The 21,795-nt window shown below is 43.6% G+C and overlaps 1 protein-coding gene across 1 annotated transcript in view; it reads right to left on the reverse strand.

Moving 5' to 3' along the window:
* Positions 1-952: 952 nt before the first annotated feature.
* Positions 953-21,795, reverse strand: part of Baz1b (bromodomain adjacent to zinc finger domain 1B) — a 65,174-nt gene continuing 44,331 nt past the window's right edge. Inside the window, exons 10-19 of the mRNA XM_041647922.1 lie at positions 21,003-21,108; positions 18,954-19,052; positions 17,526-17,703; positions 15,674-15,856; positions 10,702-10,849; positions 8,982-9,129; positions 6,531-6,655; positions 3,748-3,890; positions 2,602-2,705; positions 953-2,208 (exon numbers count right to left, since the gene is read on the reverse strand). Coding sequence (XP_041503856.1) covers positions 1,851-2,208; positions 2,602-2,705; positions 3,748-3,890; positions 6,531-6,655; positions 8,982-9,129; positions 10,702-10,849; positions 15,674-15,856; positions 17,526-17,703; positions 18,954-19,052; positions 21,003-21,108 — 1,592 coding nt within the window. The 3' untranslated portion in view covers positions 953-1,850. The remainder of the gene's footprint in view (positions 2,209-2,601; positions 2,706-3,747; positions 3,891-6,530; positions 6,656-8,981; positions 9,130-10,701; positions 10,850-15,673; positions 15,857-17,525; positions 17,704-18,953; positions 19,053-21,002; positions 21,109-21,795) is intronic.

Raw genomic sequence — 21,795 nt, forward strand, 5'->3', positions numbered from 1 at the left:
TCAATTTCATAGGCAGGCTACTGCCCAGCAAGGAACTACTCACATCCACTGACTTTAAAATATGAAGCACAAAAACAAGGAGGTGCAGGACAGAACTGCAGGGGCCAAGTGCATGCAAATTCAGCACACTGTTCATGCTCTAAAATAACCTGGCTTTCAGGGCTGCACTGCCCACCACTGCCCGAAGACAGAAAGGAATCACCCAAGCTGTCTCTTCTTTATAAACACAAGTACATAATGTTTATTTGAAATCCAATTTATTACAAGTCTACCTTTAGCCGCAGCCCTTCCTCCTTTAAAACAATTTAAAAAGCCACCATGCAGATGTCACTGCAGTGGAAATACCAGTTTTCTGCTTAAACACCAGTTAGAAGCAAGGAGGTTGAGGTGCCAGGGATCACGGCATCAGTGTTAGTGCTTACCCCAACCTAGCCCACAGAAGAGGGGAGGAAAACCTTCCTCAGCCACTGGACTGGGTTATACACAGAAGTCACAGCCAGGCCTTCCCTCAGCCCAAGTGGTGAACCTCTTGGCCTGGTGGGCTTCCTTATCTTCCTTTAAATAAGGAGAGCTGAGTGGCTTACATTTTCCAAATTCAAAATAGATAGAAAAGAAAAGTTAAACCCTGTCTTGTACTTTTATCAAAATCTGTCATAAAAGGGAAAGCAGACTACAAACTTTTGCCTAAATACAACACGAGGCTAGACTGGCAACGAAGGGCAAAGCTGGCCCTCCCCACCTTCTCCTGCTGCTGACACTGGCTACAGTCCACTCGGAAGGACTAGGTCTGCAGGGTGGGCCCTGGAGGAGTGGGTACCCACAGGAAAGGAGAGTGCCACCAGGGCAGAGAAAGGGCTCAACCCCAGATCCCGCTGCCCTCTCTGAGGAGGGGAGTAAAGCGAACACATATCATAGAAACTGTACTGTACATGTGCCAAAGCAAGATGACAAGTATTTTACAAGATGTTCTTTATACAATATCACTGCAGAAACAAGCAACTTTAGTAACTACAAAAGTCAATTTAAAAAATTAAAACATTTTAACTTCTTCCTGCTCTTTTTTTGGCTCCCTAGGGGCTTGTCTGGTTTGCGGGTGGGCTGGGCCCCAACACCCCTCTGTCCAGACCCATCAAAGCCAAGATCATAGCATGATTAGAAGCAGGACTCCAGTCTCTACGGGAAGTGCCTTAGTTTGCTTTGTTTTTTATGAGGCGATGAGGGGTGAGGGTGGGGAAGGGCTGCACAATGGAGAGGGTGCTCAGGAGCAGCTCCAAAAAATGCCATGATCAACTCAAAGCCCACACTGTCCCAAGATGCTGGTGAACACAGAATTCTGTATGGCACTAGCTGATACTGTCACCTGAGAGGGGGAGGAAGAGATAGTGCGGACATAAAGAAATAGGACTGTATATAAATATAAATTCAAAAAGATCCACACCTCAACCAGCATGGCCAGATGATGCTCCTTCCTACTGTGGGGTACAGTACCCTCTCTGGAGACCTGGGCTTGGCACTGTTGTAAAGGCAGGAGGGGGAAGAGGAGGACGAGGGCAGAGCTCACAGGAGAAGCCATACCCAGGCTTCTCCCAGCTCTCAGAACTCGGGTCCACTTCTGCTGCTAGTTTTTCTGGACAGGGTTCACCGGGCCAGTACCATACTCCCTAAGAGCTTGGCTTTGCTTGAAAAGGGCCCCATGGGGAGTTGCAGAAAAAGCCCAAGCTTGGCATGACAGGCATTTCTGGATGCTACAGTCACTTCCCCTTTAAGCCCTCCCAGCTTCTTTCTTGCCTCTCCCACACCCTTTGGTGTTCTCCTATTCCCCCTCTATGGCTGCCTTGCTAGGGCCCTCTTTACTTCTTCTGTCTTCGTCCCCTGGACTGTCCAACAGACTCTGAATCACTGTCCCCTTCATCGTCAGCGAGCCTATCAGGAAACTTCCTGCGTTTCCTGCGGACATAGGGGTGGCCAGGGAGGTGTTTATGCAGCAGAGCCAACAGACACTGCTCTGTCTTCCCCATACAGCTTAGCACGTGGCTGCCACGGCAGTTGTAGAGCTCAGCATTGGTAAACACTTGCTTCATGTCGGTGAGGAACTCTTGCACAGATCGGTAGTTCCCACATGAGCATTTGTTCTGCATGGTCTGGAAGTCCATGGGGTGATCGATCACATCATAGTAGTCCTCAGCCTCGTCTCTGGTCACAGGCTCCCTGTAGGCAAACACCAAATGACAAACATGCATAGGCTGAAGGGCCACTAAAAACAAAACCAGCCCCAGGATGCTGGCAGCCACGGATCAGCCAACCCAGGGGACAAGATGAGTTCACTGTCTTTTCTTTTTTGTTCTCTCTCTGTCCCGTCCCATCCCGCCCCCCCCCCCCCCCCCCGACAGGGTTTCTCTGTAGTTTTGGAGTCTGTCCTGGAACTCGCTCTGTAGATCCAGCCTGGCCTCGAACTCACAGAGATCCGCCTGTCCCTGCCTCCCCAGTGCTGGAATAAAAGTGTGTACCACCATCACCTTCTAAGGGCTGTCACTCCCCATTCCCTTGCCAAGACATGTCTCAAAAGGAAGGGGCTAGAGCAGCCTGAGTGTGGGCACTCACCGGAAGGGCCAGCTAAAGCGGTACTTCACCAGTTTGTGGAGGATTTCCTCACATTTTTGTAGCTCCAGATTCTGCCTCCTCGAACTACGCTTGGTCTGAAGTACCTAGTACCAGAGGAAGCAGAGTGCCATTCATTCTAAGAGTAGATGAGTAGACAAGACAGAGGAAGAAAAACAAAACAAAACAAACCTATCTGCTAAAACAAAAAGGGAAACAAGTTTCATCACTTCTTTGGGCCTCAAAATTGGGTGATATTCAAGAGGGGTGGTACTCTCAAGTCAGGGATAATATCAAAGCGGCAGAGGGCAGGCAACAGGTGCTCAGGACAGATAGAGGGTAGCTGGAGAGGGCTACTGCAACTGGACACTATGGATCCAGGGTTATGGGCATAAACAAGCAATTGCAGAAAGCCAGGCAGCAGCTGACCCCAGCAGCTAGCTTTGTGGGGCAGGGTATGCTTAGAAAAAAAAGCAGGAGGTATAGCTCCCTTCACCAACATTTCCAGGCTATGAGAGGCTAAAGAGATAAGGGGTGTGGCACCCTTCCAGGCAGTCACAACCAGTTGGGACTCCCAGTAGTAGGAACCTCACACAAGGCACTGACAACTTTAAGGATTATTCCTCTCCTTAATGGCTTGCTTTAGGTCCTCAAGTCCAAACTGATCTATAATGACAAGCCAGTTCCCGAGGGCTTTCTTCTATTCTTCAAGCTCAAGTGAGTTAGTTCTAAAACTAAACTACAACCATGATATCAGCTGATAACAGAGGAGTGGAGGTGATGTCCTAACAACTGTGGCTGCAGTCTAGCAGTTAGTGGCTCTGGCATTGCTGGCATTCCCACAAGGAGGCCCACCCCTCTGGGCCCACCAGCGACACATGGATACTATTTTAAAGTCCCTAACGAGCTGCAGGCTGCTGCTAACTAGAGGAGACCGTCTGAAGGCTAGGCAGGATGCCGGGCATAGCTGCTCCTGGAGAGCCTGCTGCCTAGTCTGCCCAGAGGCCTATCCATCTGCTGTCTCAACCCCTAACCCAGGGGGAGGGGAAAGGAAGGGAGTCTCCCTTCCACCTGTTGCCTTGTGAATTCCTCATGGTGGACTAGAACATACAGAACACAAAGATTAGAGGCAGGCTAAGTAATTCTTACCAGTTCTTCAACTTCTGTGTCATCCCCAGGTGGGGCCTTTGGCCGTGATCTCTTGGCAGAACGTGACTTCTTACCCGGTGGTCGGCCTGGCCTTGCTGCAGGGATAACGCTCTGCTTGCCACGGATGGTCTTTCGGGGTCTCACTGAAATGAAAGATGGGCTCAGAGCAGGGCAGAGAGTGGCATGGATGTGCATGCTAGGGGAGGAAGACAAGACCTGAATGATTAAACAGAAGGCCAGGTCCCAGCACTTCTAGCTTGTCTCCACCTGGCTCAGTTATTCAGTATGTTTTCACATAAGTCAACTGACAAGTAACTCAGCAGGAAAACATGTTTGCTAACATGGCAGTATGGCTCTCCTGTAGCCCAGACTTAGACTTAGCCCCAGAGAATGCATGTACTTGCGTGTAAAAGGGAATTTGCCATTGCTTTGTAATTTCCAACTACCCTACGCCCATTACCCAGTGTTTGCAGCAAAAAGCTTACACTAGGGGCCACAGCATTCTGCAAATCCAAGTCAAGATTTGCTTTCGAATGTTTCTGAAAACCAAGATGGTAGCTGAGACCATTCCCTAAGAGTCCTGCCTGGCATCCTATAAAGAATAAACTTGAAGGCACTTAGACTACTCGTGTCTCTGGTTGATGACAGGTGCTCAGGGGCAGGCGAACCAACATTCCTTGGGATGCCCTTGGGAGCATTCTCTGCGAGGATTAGCTTAAGGCATCTCCTCCACTAAAACATTTTCCACGACCTTCTCTTGCTAATACCTGGGGTGGGGGAGATGACATTTGGGTAGAGAATGTGTTTAGCGAGGCAGCCATGTGGAGACCAATGAATGATGCTTCCCATTCTATTTCTGGACCATGCTAACCCTTCAGTGGCTATTTTAAGGCTTCAAGCTCCAGACAAGGTTCATGAGGAAGGGGAAGAAGCTGCCACTCAGGTGCTAGGGCTTGAAACTCCACCAGGGAACCAACACTAGTGACCTGAAAGGTCGAGGACAAGGACTCTAAATTATCAAATATTTTCTAGATTCTTTAGGGAGGCAATAGCCCTAGAAACCCAGAAAAAACAACTGCCTCCATGGAGTAGAGGTGGGACATAATCATAGCATAAAAATAACATACTCAACAAACTGCTACATTCAGCTGTCTTCAGACAATGTGCATCCATACCCTATGTCATTATGAGGAGTCTCTTCATAACATAGGATGGATGGTCCTGGCATACCTGAAATCATACCTAGTGAACCAACAGTCCACTGTGGTGGCACTTGTTTTTTTTTTTTTTTTTTTTGGTTTTTCGAGACAGGGTTTCTCTGTGGTTTTTTTTTTTGGAGCCTGTCCTGGAACTAGCTCTTGTAGACCAGGCTGGTCTCGAATTCACAGAGATCCGCCTGCCTCTGCCTCCTGAGTGCTGGGATTAAAGGCGTGCGCCACCACCGCCCGGCTGTGGTGGCACTTGTAATTCCACAATGGGGAGGTATTTTCCGGGACAGCTTTAGAAATGTCTTTAATCAGAGTAATTAGAAGACAGATGCTGAGTCAAGCCTGGCCTACACAGTGAGTTCCTGTCTCAAGAAAGAGCCCAAGATGGGGGCTGGAGAGATGGCTCAGAGGTTAAGAGCACTGACTGCTCTTCCAGAGGTCCTGAGTTCAATTCCCAGCAACCACATGGTGGCTCACAACCATCTGTAATGAGATCTGGTGCCCTCTTCTGGTCTGCAGCATATATGTAGGGAAAACGCTATATACATAATAAATAAATCTTTTTAAAAAAAGAGAAAGAAAGAGCCCAAGATGGGAAAGATCATTCAGTAGTTATCTAGGCTGTAAGGGAAGAAGGACTTGGATGGGCATGGAGGCCAGAACAGACAGACACCACTGCAGTATGAAATGATCATACCAAACACCTGCTTCACACAGCAAAGACAATTCTTCAGAGCTGCAACTGTTCTTGAGACCTATAAAAAGGCTGTTGAAAGGCTGGCTGGGGCCACTGGCTTCATCAATGACAACACTTACAGCCATGAGAAACGAACACAGAGGATGAACTGATGCTGTAAACATCACCGATGTGGTCTCTTTTGCTAATGACTATCCCAGAGAGCAGACTGGGCCTTCCCAACATCCCTATGACTGAACCACAGGAAAACCAACCTTCTCTTTCCAAAGCAGCAAAACACGAGCCTTACACACTTCAGGGAGCATCTATCAGCATATGTGATGAGAGAAGCAAAGGATCTCTGAAACCAGCCCTGCACCCCTGGCCAAAGACCTCCCTGGCGACTATCAGTGCAGGGTGGGGCCAGACCAGCAACCACGGCACAAACATGCTCCCTAAGTTCTATTTAATCTTAGAGCAAGTACTCTGCTGTTGGCTCATGTTCTGGAGACCAACCCACCCTCTCCCTGACAGTTTAGAAGATTTTATTTTTAATTATATGTATGTTGTATATACATATGTGCACATGAGTAAAGGTGCCCAGAGTCCAGGTAAGGGTCCGAGACAGCCTAGAGTTGAAGTTACAGGCAGTTGTGACCTGCCCAACATGGATACTGGTCATCTGGAAGAGCAGTGTACTTTTAGCTGCTGAGCCACCTCTCCATTATCTGCATACCCGTCTCCCTGACATCTTGAAAGCCAATACAGACACACGGCAGCTCAGTCACCCACAGCCCCAAGAGAAGAGGAAGACAGGCAATGCTGAACTTCTCTTGACAGTCAGGCTTCTCTGGTGAATCTGAAAGACCAAGAGCAACTATACCACACCAGACACTTACACCGCAAGCCAGCCACTTCATAATCCTCTTCCTCCTCCTCTTCCTCCTCGTCCTCTTCCTCTTCTTCCTCTTCACCACTCTCATCACCATCACTGTCCTCAGAGGTAGACTCTTCAGTGTAATTCCTGTGAGAAGGAAAGGCCAAACAGAGACACAGTTCTGTTTTATACCTGGGTGGATTAAGAGAACCTGAAACCCCACAGGATCCCTGCCTGCAATATGTCCGTTCATGACCAGATGGAGCTGACAGTGACGAGAGACCCCCTGAGTAAGGCCAGGAGTTTCTAATATGATTCAGCAGTAAACTTCTGTCTGCTCAGCCTAAAAGGGTTTAGGGCACACTAATAGGAAGTGAGGATCAAGAACAAAATACAACTCTATTTCTCTCCACAAACAGTAAAAAACACCACTGACTCACAATATCACACCTGATAAGGTGTGGTTGGAATCAAACACAGCTCTGCCCTTTCACAACCTCAAATGTCAATGTAGAAAGCAATAGCAGCAAATGGGTAAATGTTAGGTGCCTTTGAAGTTGCTGGTCTGGCTGTATTGACAAAAGCCCAGAACAAAGCAGCACCTCTACTTGTAGGGGACCACACTGTTTTGAGACTGAAAGCAGGGCTGCTTATAAGGACTTCTGAAAGAAGCAATGCAATTTCAGCTTCGCCTCAAGCAGGTTATCCAGTGGACAGTGCTAGACAGAGAGGATTCTAGATGCCGGGAAGCACAAGGGACAGCAATAATCATATAGTCTGTAACAAGCACACAAAGAGGAAAACAGAAGCTCAAAAATCTAATGTGTCAAGAGCCTCAAAAATAAGGATGAGGAGTTAAACTTAATTTTAGAACAGTTCTGTCTTCCATATGCGGTTTGAATCTCTACCAGTGAAAGGCCATAGATGGAAGGGGAGGGCAGGGCTAAAAGCCACCTTAGAAGCCCAAGTGAGAGGACGGACACGTGGGAAGAAAACAGCAGGGAACCACAGAGAATGAGGAGCAGAAGACTGATTCAATGACAGCTGACACTTGGTTGATAATATTTGGCTAATTAAAAAAGGAAGGGAAGTTCATGTCCAAAAAGATCCCAAGGAAAGGAAACTAAGTGTGGAAACGATTTGGCTGTAGACAATCAGCAATGACCAACTATAAAACAGTTCATCCAAGAAGAGAAACATCTGGTCTTGATAGTAAAAGCCTTTATTCCCAGCAAATAGAAGATAGAGGCCGACAGATATCCAAGTTCAAGGACATCCAGCACTATACAGAGAAACTCTGTCTTGAAAAACCAAAGCAAAGCGGGGACAGTGGGGGGTGGGGTGCAGCGCCTGAAAAGCAGAACCATCAACATTAACCACCCACACGGTACCCTGCAACTATCACAACTCCAGTATCAGGGGAGCCAATGTACTCTTCTGACCTTCACAGGTAACAGACACACATATTATTTATATAGATACATGCAGGCAAAATACTCATATATAAAAAAGAAAAATTAAAACACCACATGCAAGCCGGGCGGTGGTGGCGCACGCCTTTAATCCCAGCACTCGGGAGGCAGAGGCAGGTGGATCTTGTGAGTTCCAGACCAGCCTGGTCTACAAGAGCTAGTTCCAGGACAGGCTCCAAAGCCACAGAGAAACCCTGTCTCGAAAAACAAAACAAAACAAAACAAAAAAAACAAATAAAAAAAAAAACACCACATGCACATTCACTCAATTACACACACAGCACCCCAAACCAAAGTGAGACAACAGCATCTAGCAGCTCCTGCTGCTGCACCACAACTGATCAAGTTTTGCATCCAACTGAGCTTAAAGTTCCTTAGAAACACTCAGTTTGAGTAACTGAAGCTACTTTACCTATCAATTTATCTGATGGTCTCATATAGTATGGAATGATCTAGAACTCCTAATTCTCCTGCCTCCACCTTCCTAGTGTTTGAGATTATAGGCATGTACCACCATGCCTGACTTATGTAGTAGTAGTAGGGATCCAATCCAGGGCCTGTACAAGCTAAGGGAGCATTCTACCACCAAGTGAGCTATCTCTCCAGCTCGCCACTATTTTTTTTTTTTTTGGTTTTTCGAGACAGGGTTTCTCTGTGGTTTTGGAGCCTGTCCTGGAACTAGCTCTGTAGACCAGGCTGGTCTCGAACTCACAAGATCCACCTGCCTCTACCTCCCGAGTGTTGGGATTAAAGGCGTGCGCCACCACCGCCCGGCTCTATTTTTTTTAAATATTTATTTATTTATTATGTATACAATATTCTGTCTGTGTGTATGTCTGCAGGCCAGAAGAGAGCACCAGACCTCATTCCAGATGGTTGTGAGCCACCATGTGGTTGCCGGGAATTGAACTTAGGACCTTGGGAAGAGCAGGCAATGCTCTTAACCACTGAGCCATCTCTCCAGCCCATCCACTATTTTTGAAAGAAAAAAAAATTCTCACCTGCCACGGGAATTTCGTCTAGCGGTAGGAGGCTGGCAAGCTGGACACTGCCACTCACCATCTGGTACTTCATAGAGGGCCGGCCTCAGACAAAACAGGTGGAAGGCTTTATTACATTCATCACACAGGATCAGCTTGTCATCTTCACCTGCAAAAACAGAGACCACACAACACTGTTGGCAGAACAACAAACACTGCAGCCGTGCTTCTCTCTTTTCTTAGTAAAGATTTATTTTTATTTATGTTCATGTATGTCTGCCACATGTGTTCAAGAGCTTGTAAAACCAGGAGAGAGTACTGGCTAGGTTCCCTGGAACTGGATTTCCAGTCAACTGCCTAATCTGAGTCCCCCAGAAAAGCAGCAAGCATTTGTGAGGGGTCAGCCATCTCTCCTGCTCCTTTTTCTTTCTTCCAAGATAAGGTTTTATTGTATAGCCCACGATGGCCTGGAACTGGACATTCTCCTGACTGCCTCCCAAGCGATGGGATTACGGTTATATAACCATGCCTCCCAAGCGATGGGATTACGGTTATATAACCATCTAATTCAGCTGCCTCTTTGTTGTGTGCACGTGTATGGAGGCTAGAGGCTGATATTAGTCATATCATTTAATAGCGTTCCACGTTATATACTGAGGCAGGGTTTCTTATGTGAACGCAGGACTGGACACTGGTTCTGTGAAACCTCTAACCTCTTGTCTCCACCAACCAAGAGCAAGGACAGGCGGGCCATCATGTGCAACCAACATTTATGTGACTGCACCAAAGAACGATGGCCTCATGCTTATGTGCAAGCATTTGGTCAACTCACCTAAGTTTCCAGCCTGCTTTTTTTTCTTTTTTTCTTTAAGGTATTTGTTTTTTGAAAAACTACCAAGAACCAGGGCAGGACAATTAATATTTACTAAGAGATGGCTGGGCTCTCAGGAGACAGAAGCAGATCGATCCTTTTGAGTTCCAAGCTAGCCAGAGTTACATAATGAGATTTTTATCCCAAAGTAAATAAATAAATAAATAAAATAAAACAAACAATTGTTAAATTTTGTGTGTGTTATTTTAACTAATAGGCAGCAAAATCAAGCAATGGTAGGAGACTGCTGTTCTTCTTGGATCCCAAAACTATCCCACCCGTTTGAGTGATCTGGTTTCTTCACATTTGAAAGTATACTGTATAAACTTTATATAGTTAACTCCCTTTCCCAACTTTCATCCTATGTCAGCTGTACAACAACTGAGTCTATGGAGTGTTTCACTCTTTGGAAACTGTGCCCTAAGTTAGTTTATAAGGTAGCATTAGCCAAGAAAAAGTAAATCATGTGGACAACCTCAGCATAAAACATTTTCAAATGCTCTGCATTCAGGGCTAAAGCAGGCAATGTGCAAAGCAAAGACTGCCCCCTGCTGGAGGCACCTACCTCACCTCGCAGGTGACTAATGCTCTAAGATGTCTAAAGGACTATAGATTTTAGATCAATTAATTTGCTCCTGTAGAAACTCTCAAGACTGACACAGCAGCTGCTCTAGTCATACGCTGCAGATGTGAACACATGCTGACTCACCAGTGAGACTGCAAAGAGAAAATCTGCCCTACAACACTTACAATGTGTGCATACAAGGAGAGGGGGAAAATAGTGCACCAAAAATTACTTCAGAGGAAAGATTTTGAGCATGGAAAGCCTGATCCCAAACACTCAGAAGGGCAACTCTCCTCAATGTATACCTTTTTTCCGACAAACTTTGCACCTAGCGTTTTCTGCAGACATATCCCACTTGATACACGCATCAAGCATCCCAAGTAGAACGTGCATTCTGGAAAAGGTCTGTGCTTCACGGATTGCTGTCTTCCATTTTTCCAGTGCAGAGGCAACCTAAGAAGCAAGTAAAACAGCCTAGAATTATGACCATGACCTCAAAGCAAAGAAAGGGCTAGGAATGGGTGAAGTCATAATGGAGTTCTGAAGATACCTGCCCTCCTAGATTTTCATTAAAACCATTCATTTATATTATAGCCCCAAACTCAAGGCTTCAAAGGATAAAAAACAAATTTGGCAAAGATCACACCGAGCTTAAGTATGGAGTGGAGGCAAGAAGAAACATGTCTCTTCCAGAGAAATCGCTCGAGAATCCTGTATAATCTAGAAATAGTAATAAAAACCAGCATAAGCATCAATGTATAGCCTATAAAACTTTGAGATGGCTCAGCAGGCACCTTACTTTGCTAGAAGTTAAATGCTTACAGTGAGCCTCTGGTTAGGAAGTGGACAGTATCCAGGAAGGACCTTACATGTCAAACCACATCACCAGCCTCTTTGCTCAACACTAGAAAGACAGTTATCCTGACTTGGAAGGGATGCAAGGCTGTACAAGAGTCTTTCACAAAACACCATTCAAAATGGAAAACTTTGCTGCTTTGACAGGACACACCACCAACACAGGACTGTTACATGAAGTATCTATGAGATACCTGCATCAGAAAGACAACCAAATTCATGAGCAAATTCACACTTTTCTGAAGACAGAATTTCTCTGTGTATAGACCTGGCTCTCCTCAAAAGTCATAGAGATACACCTGCCTCTGCCTCCCAAGTGCTAGGATTAAATGTGTATACCACTACAACCCAGCTGTGAGTTCACATTTATTTATTTTTTTTTTAAAAATATTTATTTATTTATCATGTATACAATATTCTGTCTGTGTGTATGTCTGCAAGCCAGAAGAGGGCACTAGACCTCATTCCAGATGGTTGTAAGCCACCATGTGGTTGCCGGGAATTGAACTCAGGACCTTTGGAAGAGCAGGTAATGCTCTTAACCACTGAGCCATCTCTCCAGCCCCTGTGAGTTCACATTTAAATATTACATAGTACCTCATAAATTTTGCACAATTATTAGCTATTAATGAACTTTTAGAGTGTTTAAATGATGGCAAGGTGGTTAAGAGTACTTGGTGTTCTTGCAGAGGACCTGGGTTTAGCTCCCAGTACCCACATGGTGGTTCACAAAAACCCATACCTCCAGTTCAGGTGTTCCAACATCCTCTTCTTACTTCTGTGGACACCAAAAACACATGTGGTACACATACATACATATATGCAGGCAAGCCACTCATATGCATAAAATTAAAAAATCTAAAAAAAATAAATGCCATGCGTTTTAAGACAGGGAATGTTAGCTACTCTGATTTGATTACTATCCACACTGTGTACACATACTAAGTTATCATATTACACACTATAAATTTATACCACTAAAATAATGAAGAAAAGTCAAGCCAGGTGTGGTATCTTGCAGGAGGTATGGTCCTTGTGCTCACAGATAAGCACTAGAGAACCTGGAATGTTAAACACACAAGGGTTCTGCTTCTAAGGAAGGGATGTATAACCTGTTACCCTCCCAGAAGGCTGGAAGCAGAAATGTAGTCTAGCCCGGTGATGTTGCAATATCTGTGTGGCTGAAGACTACACCAGATACATCACTATACCCTTATCCTAAGTTTGTTTTTTTCTCAATCTATAGATCCCAGCTTTATGTAATCATCACCAGTCTCTATAGAGTACTCTGTGCTTTACTGAACACATGTGATTGAGTTCATTATACCTGTAAAGTTCTGACCAAATTGTGCTGTGCTTACATACGCCTAAAATAAACTACTCAGTGTCAGACTCCAAAGTCTAAACCAACACTGGCTACTTAGTTGTGTTTAATTGAACTGCCTTCTTGTCTCATTACTCTGCTGGCTGTAGTGGTTGCAGAGACTCCCACAGTGGATTAGATCTGTAACTTCAGCTCTTGGGAGGCGAAGGCAGGAAGATCACTAAGAGTCCAAGGTCAGCCTGAGCTAGAGTGAAACCATGTCTCATAAAAAATAAATAAATAAATAAAATAGAAAATAAAAATTAAAAGACAATAGGGTTGTCAGAACAAACAAACAAAGCCAAAGAAAGCAGGGCATAGTGGCATACATCTGTTATCCCAACACTCAAGAGGCTGAAACAGAAGAATTAAAGCGTTTGAGGCCAGCCTCGGGTATATGGCAAGACCTAGTCTCAAAAGAGACAGAGGCAGAAGAAGAGAATGCCAAATAAAATCAAGGATTTTCCTAAAGTATACATTACCTTTCTCAATTTAAGCAAACAACATAGGCATAAGATAAGGACTAGAAAGTGGGCCCAGAGCACTTCCTGCTCTAAAGGATTCCAGTTCAGTACAGCACTCACATCAGGTAGCTGACATCTATCTATAACTCTAGTTCCAGGGGAGCTGATGCCTTCTGGCTGCTGAGAGCACTGCATGCCATTGGCGCATATAAACACAAGCAGGCATACACACATAAATGTAATTTTTTAAAACTTAAAAACTACCCGAGAAACAATCTTACAGAACTAAAGAAACTGGAGCCCAGATGAGAGACTACCATAAACTCATGTACCAGCCCGATACTAGCCAAGGAATCCCTGGCCCTTGCTAAGTGGAAACTTTCAAAGGACAGTGGAAAATTTTGAGCTGTGGCAAAGCTGACCTTTGGTGGGAGCTGCAGGACACTGCTAATAGAGAACACAACAGAAGCACTCAGCAGCAGCCTGATCTTTCAAGAAGCTCTCCATTTCTACACTGTCTGGACCCATAAAGGGCTTACATTTTATTTCAGATCAGGGTTTAGTACACAAAGGGACCTTAATGGGACTTAATTACCTGTTGGTCCTCAGAGGGAAAACAAAACAAAACAAAAAAACAACCACAGGAAAATAAATAGCAAGGAAAGATGAGGTTTTTTCCAAGAGTCTTTCCAACAAAGCTGGGTTAAAGGGCAACATGGCTCACAGGTTAAAGGCGACTGAAACCAAGCCTGACACCAGGAATTCTATCCTCAAAACCTACATGATGAAAGAACAGACTCCTTCAAGCTGTCCTCTGACCTCCATACACTAGCAGTGGCACACAAACACACACACACCTTGAGTTAAAAACAAAACCCATGTAGCATTTAACAAAACCGTACCTCATAAATAAGTGCGATGAACTTTTTTTTTTTTTAACCTGGAGGGACAGCCGTGGGTGCTGGGAACTGAACGCTTATATTTTTGGTTGTGAGCCTAGCCTTTAACGGCTGAGCCATCCCTCCAGGCCTAGTGCGATGAACTTTAAAGACTGTTCAGAGAGGAAATACTGACTACTCTGATTTGATCACTGTATACACTGCACACAGACTGATTTATCACACTGTACTCCAAATTTATACAACTAAAATAATAAAGAAATTTGATCCAGGTCTGGTGGCTCGGGTCTGTAACCTCAGCACTCGGGAGTCTGAGGCAGGAGCTATCTTAGAGATCGCCTAGGTTATCTGGTTGCTAAAGGTCATTAAAAGGATTGTTCCAGTAAAAACTGACATAAGCCAGAAGTACCACTATGAAGTAAACCAGTCCCTTACCCCAAATGATCCTCTCTGAATCATGTACCTCTTGTGGCCTAAGAAAAGTAAGGAGAAACACAACTGTGTACAAACTCCAGAGGTGTTTAAGAAAGTAGTAGACTTACTCTTGAATATTTTTGCTTGAAATCACATATGCACACAAGAGGACTTGTTGGATCCTTGGGAACTGGAGTTATAGACTACTGAAGCTAGCTACCATGTGGGTGCTGGAGACAGAACCCAGGTACTTTGGAAGAACAGTCAATGCTCTCAATTGCCTTGCCAGCTCTGTAGCCCCTGAGAGTAGACTTATTCTTAAACTATCTGGCTGTTGTGATGCTTCCTTGTAATTCCACCACTTGGGAGCTGAGGATACATAAGATCCTGGCTTAAATAAAAATAAATTAAATTAATTAAAAAAAAAGGAAAGCAAAGAGACCAGGCATGGCAGCAAACACCTTTAATCCTAGCACAGAAAGAGGCAGATGGATCTCTGTGAATTCAAAGCCAGCCTGGCTAACAAAGCGAGTATCAGGACAGCCAGGGCTACTACACAGAGAAACCCTGTCTCGAAAAAAGCAAAACAGAGGTCCAGGTCAGCACAGTGAGACTACTGTCTAAAACAAAAAATCAGAATTGTTCCTGACAGAAAGACAAATTTCACTTCATTCTAAACTTGAGGCCCAGCTCCCATGCCTATTGCTGGGGAGCTCTGATTACCCTGGCACCCCTCACAAGTCATCCTAGGGACCATTCCTTTTCATCAGCACAGAGGACCCAGACTCATGATGGCTTGGATTCTTTTTTTTTCCTTTTGAGGCAGAGTCTCTACATAGATCTGGCCTTGAACTCAGAGACCTGCCTTCTTCCACCTCCTGAGAGATGGGATTAAAGGGCTGCTATACCACACCAGGTATCTTGAGCTCTGAGAAGGTATGAAAGGGATCTTTGTTTAGTAGAAACCTTTTGGGAACTCCCATATTTCCTGAGTTAGTGATGAAATAAGCACAATACCTCTCTGGTGAAGCTGAGCAAGGAAAAAGGAGCCACAGCAACCAGCTGGCTACACTGTCACTGCAGGAAAGAACTGGGGTTTCACAGTTTACTGTGAAAGGACAAGCAGGTTCAGTGTACTTCCTACCTTACTCTATTTTCATCGTGCAGTCATCTATTAGTGATTTAACTCCAACAGCTATAACCGCCTCCCTACTTGTCATTCCTACACTAAATAAGGCCCCTAAAGCAAGGACCCACAACTCAGATCCAGTTAACTGAGTACCTTTGCTTCCTCAGCCATTTTTTTCTCTTCATCCACTTCCTCAGACTTTGTGGAATCTTCACTTTGAAGTTTCCTTTTCTTCTGTTTGGGAGCCATGAATCCTTGCAGGAATTTCTTTATGACACTAGCCTGAAGGGCAATGACGCATTCACCAAAATCTTTCAGCTTCTCTAAGGAAATGACCTACAGGAAAGGATTTAAAAATGAGTCTCAGGAGGACAAGACAAAGAAAGAAGTCCGTCTATTCTCTAGATGAACAGAAAAAAAAAAAGAAGTCTGTCTATAAATTCCCTAACATGAATTATCTGCAAGCCTTAGCTAAAGGACTATGTATCTACCAGTACCCAACTACCTCCACTTCCCAGTGAACGGATCCAGAGCAACTAAATCCCACCTCCTCTAAGGAACCCTTCCACTCAGTAATTATTACCACTACATGCAGAACAAACTAGAGGGCCGAGGCATGTGTGAGGCTGTGGGTTTAAACATCGGTACCACAAAATTAAAATCAGAAATAAAACACAGGCAAGGAAAGCAAAGACAGTTTGAGAAGGCTCAAGCTTTCCTTACTTTCTGGCGGAGATCAGGTATTGAGCTTCACTCTTCCATCTCCATTAAATCTTTGTCTATTTGATGGATGAAGAGGCAAGCACTAAATCACTATCATAATTATATTCTTTTTGAAGCTGCAGAGATGGCACAGCAGTTAACAGTACATACTGTTCTTGCAGAGGACCAGATCCCAGCACCCATGCCAGGAGGTTCACAATCACCAGTTACTCTAGCTCTAGTGGGATACAGTACCTCTACTTCAGGGACAAGAACACATATGCACATATCCAATACATAACGAAGATAAACTTTTTATCTGGAAGTGGTGGTACAAGTCTTTAATCCTAGCACTTGGGAGGCAGAGGAGGCATATTTCTTAATTTGGAGGACAGGCTGGTCAACATGTCAAGTTCTTGACCAGCCAGCCAAGGCTACACAGTAACACACTGTCTGAAAAGAAAAGGAGCAAATAAATAAATATTTTAAAAAGTTTTTTTGTTGCAGGGTAATCCTATCTGGCTTGAACTCACTATTTAGCCAGGCTGGCCTCCAAAAGACCTGCTTGCCTCTGCCTTGCAAGTGCTGGGATTAAAGGCATGTTTGGCTTACATTTTTTATAAAGATTTATTTTATTTTTAATTATACATATGTGTCTGCTTGGAGTATGCACAAGAGTGCAATGCCCAACGGGGTCAAAGGTGTCTGATTCTCTAGAGCTGGAGGTACAGGAAGCTGTGAACTGTTGGACATGGGTGCTGGAAATTGAACATGAGGCTCTACAAGGGCAGTATGTGCTCTTTATCACTGAGCTACCCCATTGGCTCGTAAAATTGTGTGTGTGTGTGAATTTCTTTGATACAGGGTTTCTTTCTGTAGCTTTTGGAGCCTGTCCTCGAACTCGCTATGTAGACCAGGCTGGCCTTGAATTCAGAGATCTGCCCACCTCTGCCACCACGGCCTGGACATAAAATTGTATTCTTAAACACTGTGTACTACTATCTTGTCGGTTACACAAGGCATACCAATATAAACAATATAATCAGACATAGTGGTGTATACTTTTACTACTCAGAAAGCAGAGTTAAATTACTGTGTTTGAGGCCAGCCTGATCTTACACAGTGAGTTCTAGTCAGGGCCACAGAGTAAACCCTGCCTGATGAAAATAAAAAAAGTTACATAAACTTTTGGTCCCACATATATATAAAACAAATCCAAACAGGTAAGACACCAGCTCAGGAAATGACTCCAAAATGAGCTTCTAAAGCAGCAGCTTTCATGAGTACTTTCTTGCCCTCTTACCCGGGCTTCAAACTCTGATGTTCCCTCCATGTAGCCAAGTCCTCCTTTCTGCAGCCTTGTTGCCACTTCAATAAGATCACTCCGCAGGAAGTTCAAGAGCTCCTGGTTGCCGTCACAAGATTTTAAACCCAAATTTGGCTTCCGAGCCAGATAAATGGAGTGAGTAATTTCTTGGTACCTACAAGAGTTGGAATAAGGAAAAAGGAGAAGTACAGAAACTTTCAGAGGTACTTCTGCATCCCCCAGCAGCTATAACTGGCACTCAGTTTCTGTGTTATCATATATTGGATATTAATGTTTCACACAAACAGAATCATACAATATGTGGCTTTTTGTGTCTGGCTTCTTTTGCTTAGTACAATGTTTCAGTGCACAGTATAATATTCTGACACCCAGGTGGCAGTACAAACTAGTGCTTCACTCTTAGCTATTTTTTTTAATGTTTATGAGTCTTTTGTCTGTATATGTTCTGCACAACCATCTCTTGTGTTCTACACAACCATCTCTCCAGCTTTCAACCCTTCTCCTGCGTGATATGCTGTTTGGACATGTCACATTTTGTCTTTCTGCAGATCAACTGATAGACATATCAGTTTTAAACGCTAATTCAGACAGGAAAGCATTTTTCCAATACTGTGTAAATAAAATGGCTCACGGCTTGGTGAAAGGCACACACTAGTCAATTATGCTACCCTGGATCATGTATGACTTAAATGTGTATTTTTCCAAATAAACATGATGCTAAAAAAGATTACAAGTTATGTCAACAGCAGAGTTATAGACTTTATTTTTATGACTTTACTTTAATAGATTATCAACAAAAAGCCAGCTATAGTTGTACCCCACTCTAGGCAAAAGCTCCTTGAGAACTACACCGTCATATACAAGGTAGAGGCAGGAGGGTTAAAAGTTGTCATCTTGACTATAGTGAGTTCAAGGCCAATCTGGATATAAGACCCTCTTTCAAACAAGCATGCAAGTTGAGGCTGGAGAGATGGCTTAGCTGTTAAGAATACTGGTTGCTCTTCCAGAGAACCCCAGTTTTGATTGCCAAACATCTACACAGTGGCTCACAACCATCTTAAACTCCAGTCCCAGGAGATCCCCACCCTCTTCTGGCCTTCCAGGACACTGCACACACATGGTACAGACATACATGCAGACAAAACACTTATATTCACAATATCAATAGATTAAAAAACAAACAAAACACAACAAAGAAAGCATGCAAATAAGCTCAAACCAAAAAGTATCTGGTTGGGTATCATGACGCGCACCTTTAGTCCCAGTACTAGAGAGGCAGAGGTAGGGAGATCTCTCTGAGTTGGAAGTCAGTCTGGTCTACATAGGGAACTTATTTCAAAACTACATTGCTCAGATACTGACGTTTACACTTAGAAGATGTGAGCAACAAGAAGAAACCCTTACCTTTTCTCCAGTCTCTCTTTAAGCTGACTTTCTCTTATTCCCTGAGGATGAAGGCAATTTAGCAGTTCATCCAGTTCCTTCTGACTATCACATAAGAACCTGTAGAAGCAAAACAAACCTTACAAGTTGGAAAAACAATTAAAATCAAACAGTATATGTAGTCTCAGGCTAACAGTGAGTGTGAAATGCAGAAATTTAGATTGTTTTCAATCTAAGCCTACCATTTACTATTCCCATGAGGCCTAATATTAACTTTATTTTCAGTTATGGGAGGAGCCAAGAACTCCTGATACAATACAGACATCTGTTCCTTTTTTTCTGAGCTAAGGTTTCCCTGTATAGCCATAGCTGTCCTGGAATTTGCTCTGTAGACCAGGCTAGCCTCAAACTCCCTGCCTCTACCTCTTATGTGCTGGGATTAAAAGTGTGTGCCACCACTACCAGAGACAGACTTTATAAAGGCAGTAGAAAACATGCCCCATACAACTTCAAAAAGTAAACTTTATACCTCAGACTAAAAATGCTAAAGATATAGATATTTTATGCAATCAAACATATTTTATGCAATCAAAAGTAGCAAAGACCTTCTCAAAATCTAGTTCTTTGCCTAAAGCAGAACTGTACAGAGACCAACAGTATTTAAAAATTATTTTCAATTGAGTAAAATTTACTTAATGACTGTATGTGTCTTAAAATTTTATTTATTTATATGCATAAAATGTTCTGCTGGCATGTACATGCCATAAGAGGGCACCAGATCTCATTACAGATGGTTGTGAGTCACCATGTGGTTGCTGGGAATTGAACTCAGAACCTCTGAAAGAGTAGTCAGTGCTCTTAACCTGAGTCATCTCTCCAGCCCCAACTTAATTTTACTTTATACATGGTTTTTAAAGTATAATCAATCACCAAATCAAAATACTTCATATTTATGAACCAAAACAGGATGCTACATAAGATGTACTATACAACAGACTTGGTGCATGCCTGTAATCCTAGCATTTGGGATTCCTGCTACAGCAGGTAGAGTGAGCTCAATGCTAACCTGGGTTACAGAGTTGAGTTCCAGACTGGCCTGAGCTATAATAGTGTAAGACTCTGTGTCTCAAGAATAAGGGGGTGAGTCAGGCGGTGGTGGCACATGATTTTAATTCCAGCACGTGGGAGGTAGAGGCAGGCAGATGTCTTGAGTTCTAGGCTAGCCTGTTCTACAGAGCAAGTTCCAGGACAGGACCCAAAGCTACCGAGAAACTCTGTCTCAAAACTGTGCCCCCCCCCCCCAAAGAATCAGCAGTGAATCCAGCTCAAAATACACAAAATTATATTATAAAGGGGTAGGTTAGCTAATCTAGGTTGTCAATTGGACACAACAGGGAAAAGGGACCCTCAGTTGAGGAATTGCTTCCATCAGATAGGCATGTGGACATGTCTGTGTGGCATTTTCTTGATTGCTAATTGATATATATAAGAGGAGCCAGCCCACTGTGAACAGTACCATCCCAATGCAGGTGGAAAGAAAGGCAGCTCAAAGTGAAGCTGGGAGCAACCAGTAAACATCGTTCTGTGACTCCTGCCACAAGCTCCTGCCCTGGCTTCCCTGGAGGATGGACTGTAACCTATAAGGTAAAATAAGCCTTTCCCCCCTCAAACTGTTTTTGGAAAATAGAAAATGAAATCCTAAACTTTGAGAAAAATAGCTGGTTACCAAAAGATCACATCTGGTTTTAAAACAGTGAGGTTTTTTGATTTTTTTCTTTTGAGACAGGGTCTCAATGTAGCCCAGGCTGGCCTTAAATTCCTGATCCTCCTGCTAAGATCTCCTGAGTGCTGAGATTATAGGAATGTACCACCATACACAGTTTATGAGCTGCTGGAGGATGCAACTCAAGGTAGGCAAGCAGTCTCCTGAGTCACACCCTTGCCCAACAGTAAGCTTTGATGTGCAAAAACTAAGCAACACAAAATATTCTTAATGTCACTGTTTTGAGTACTTTCTTCATCAACACTGGAAAGGAATAGGATGAGCAAGCCAACGGGTGTTCCTGTTACCATAGGTTCTGTCCTTGCTTGGGCACCGTGGTCTCCACAGCAGCTTCTAGTGCTGATGCATGGTGTGCATTCATACTGGCATTTTTGCCTAGACTTGCTTTCTTATCTAAGGAAAACACAAACATTAAGTTTAATACATTAAAAACCCAACTCCTTATTAAAAAACCTAAGCAAACTCCATGCCCAGCCCAAAATATATACATGCGACATATTAATCACTGAACATGTTTATATTTACTAAATAGTTAAATTTTAGTTAATAAAATTTAAGAACTACCTAAAACACTCCTATTCTCAAATTCATGAGTATTCATAATGTTATACAAGACCATTACATAATACACAACGCTGTATTATGAGGAAAAATGAAATTCTAAACCTTGATAAAATATCCGCTTGTTAAAACCAAACAAACAAAGTCCCCCAAAACAAAATGCTTTAAAATAGTAGATATTAATATCATATATGTGGTATGCAGGGTCCCCAGCTCATTTTGTAGTAATACTTCTATTAGAAACTATTTTCAAGGCTTTTCTAAGGCTGGCATTGTAGACAGCCGTGCCTCTGCCAGAGTAGACAGTAGTACCTGGCACTCTACACTACAAAGAGCAACCACGGGGCTAAACTACACATCTGGTAGGGTAGGTGGATTACATGCAATCTCAATACATAGTATATTAAGTTTTTAATGAAATTTTAAGATACAACTCTGTTATAAAAAGAGCAACTATACTTCTTCTCTACAGGTAAATAGCTGCACAGTTTAAACCTTAAACAAACTGAATTGTTCAAA

The sequence above is a fragment of the Microtus oregoni genome, unplaced genomic scaffold (genome assembly GCF_018167655.1).
Source record: "Microtus oregoni isolate MIOR12 unplaced genomic scaffold, Mior012 000003F_ref0000135, whole genome shotgun sequence".
In the NCBI taxonomy this organism is placed as follows: Eukaryota; Metazoa; Chordata; class Mammalia; order Rodentia; family Cricetidae; genus Microtus; species Microtus oregoni.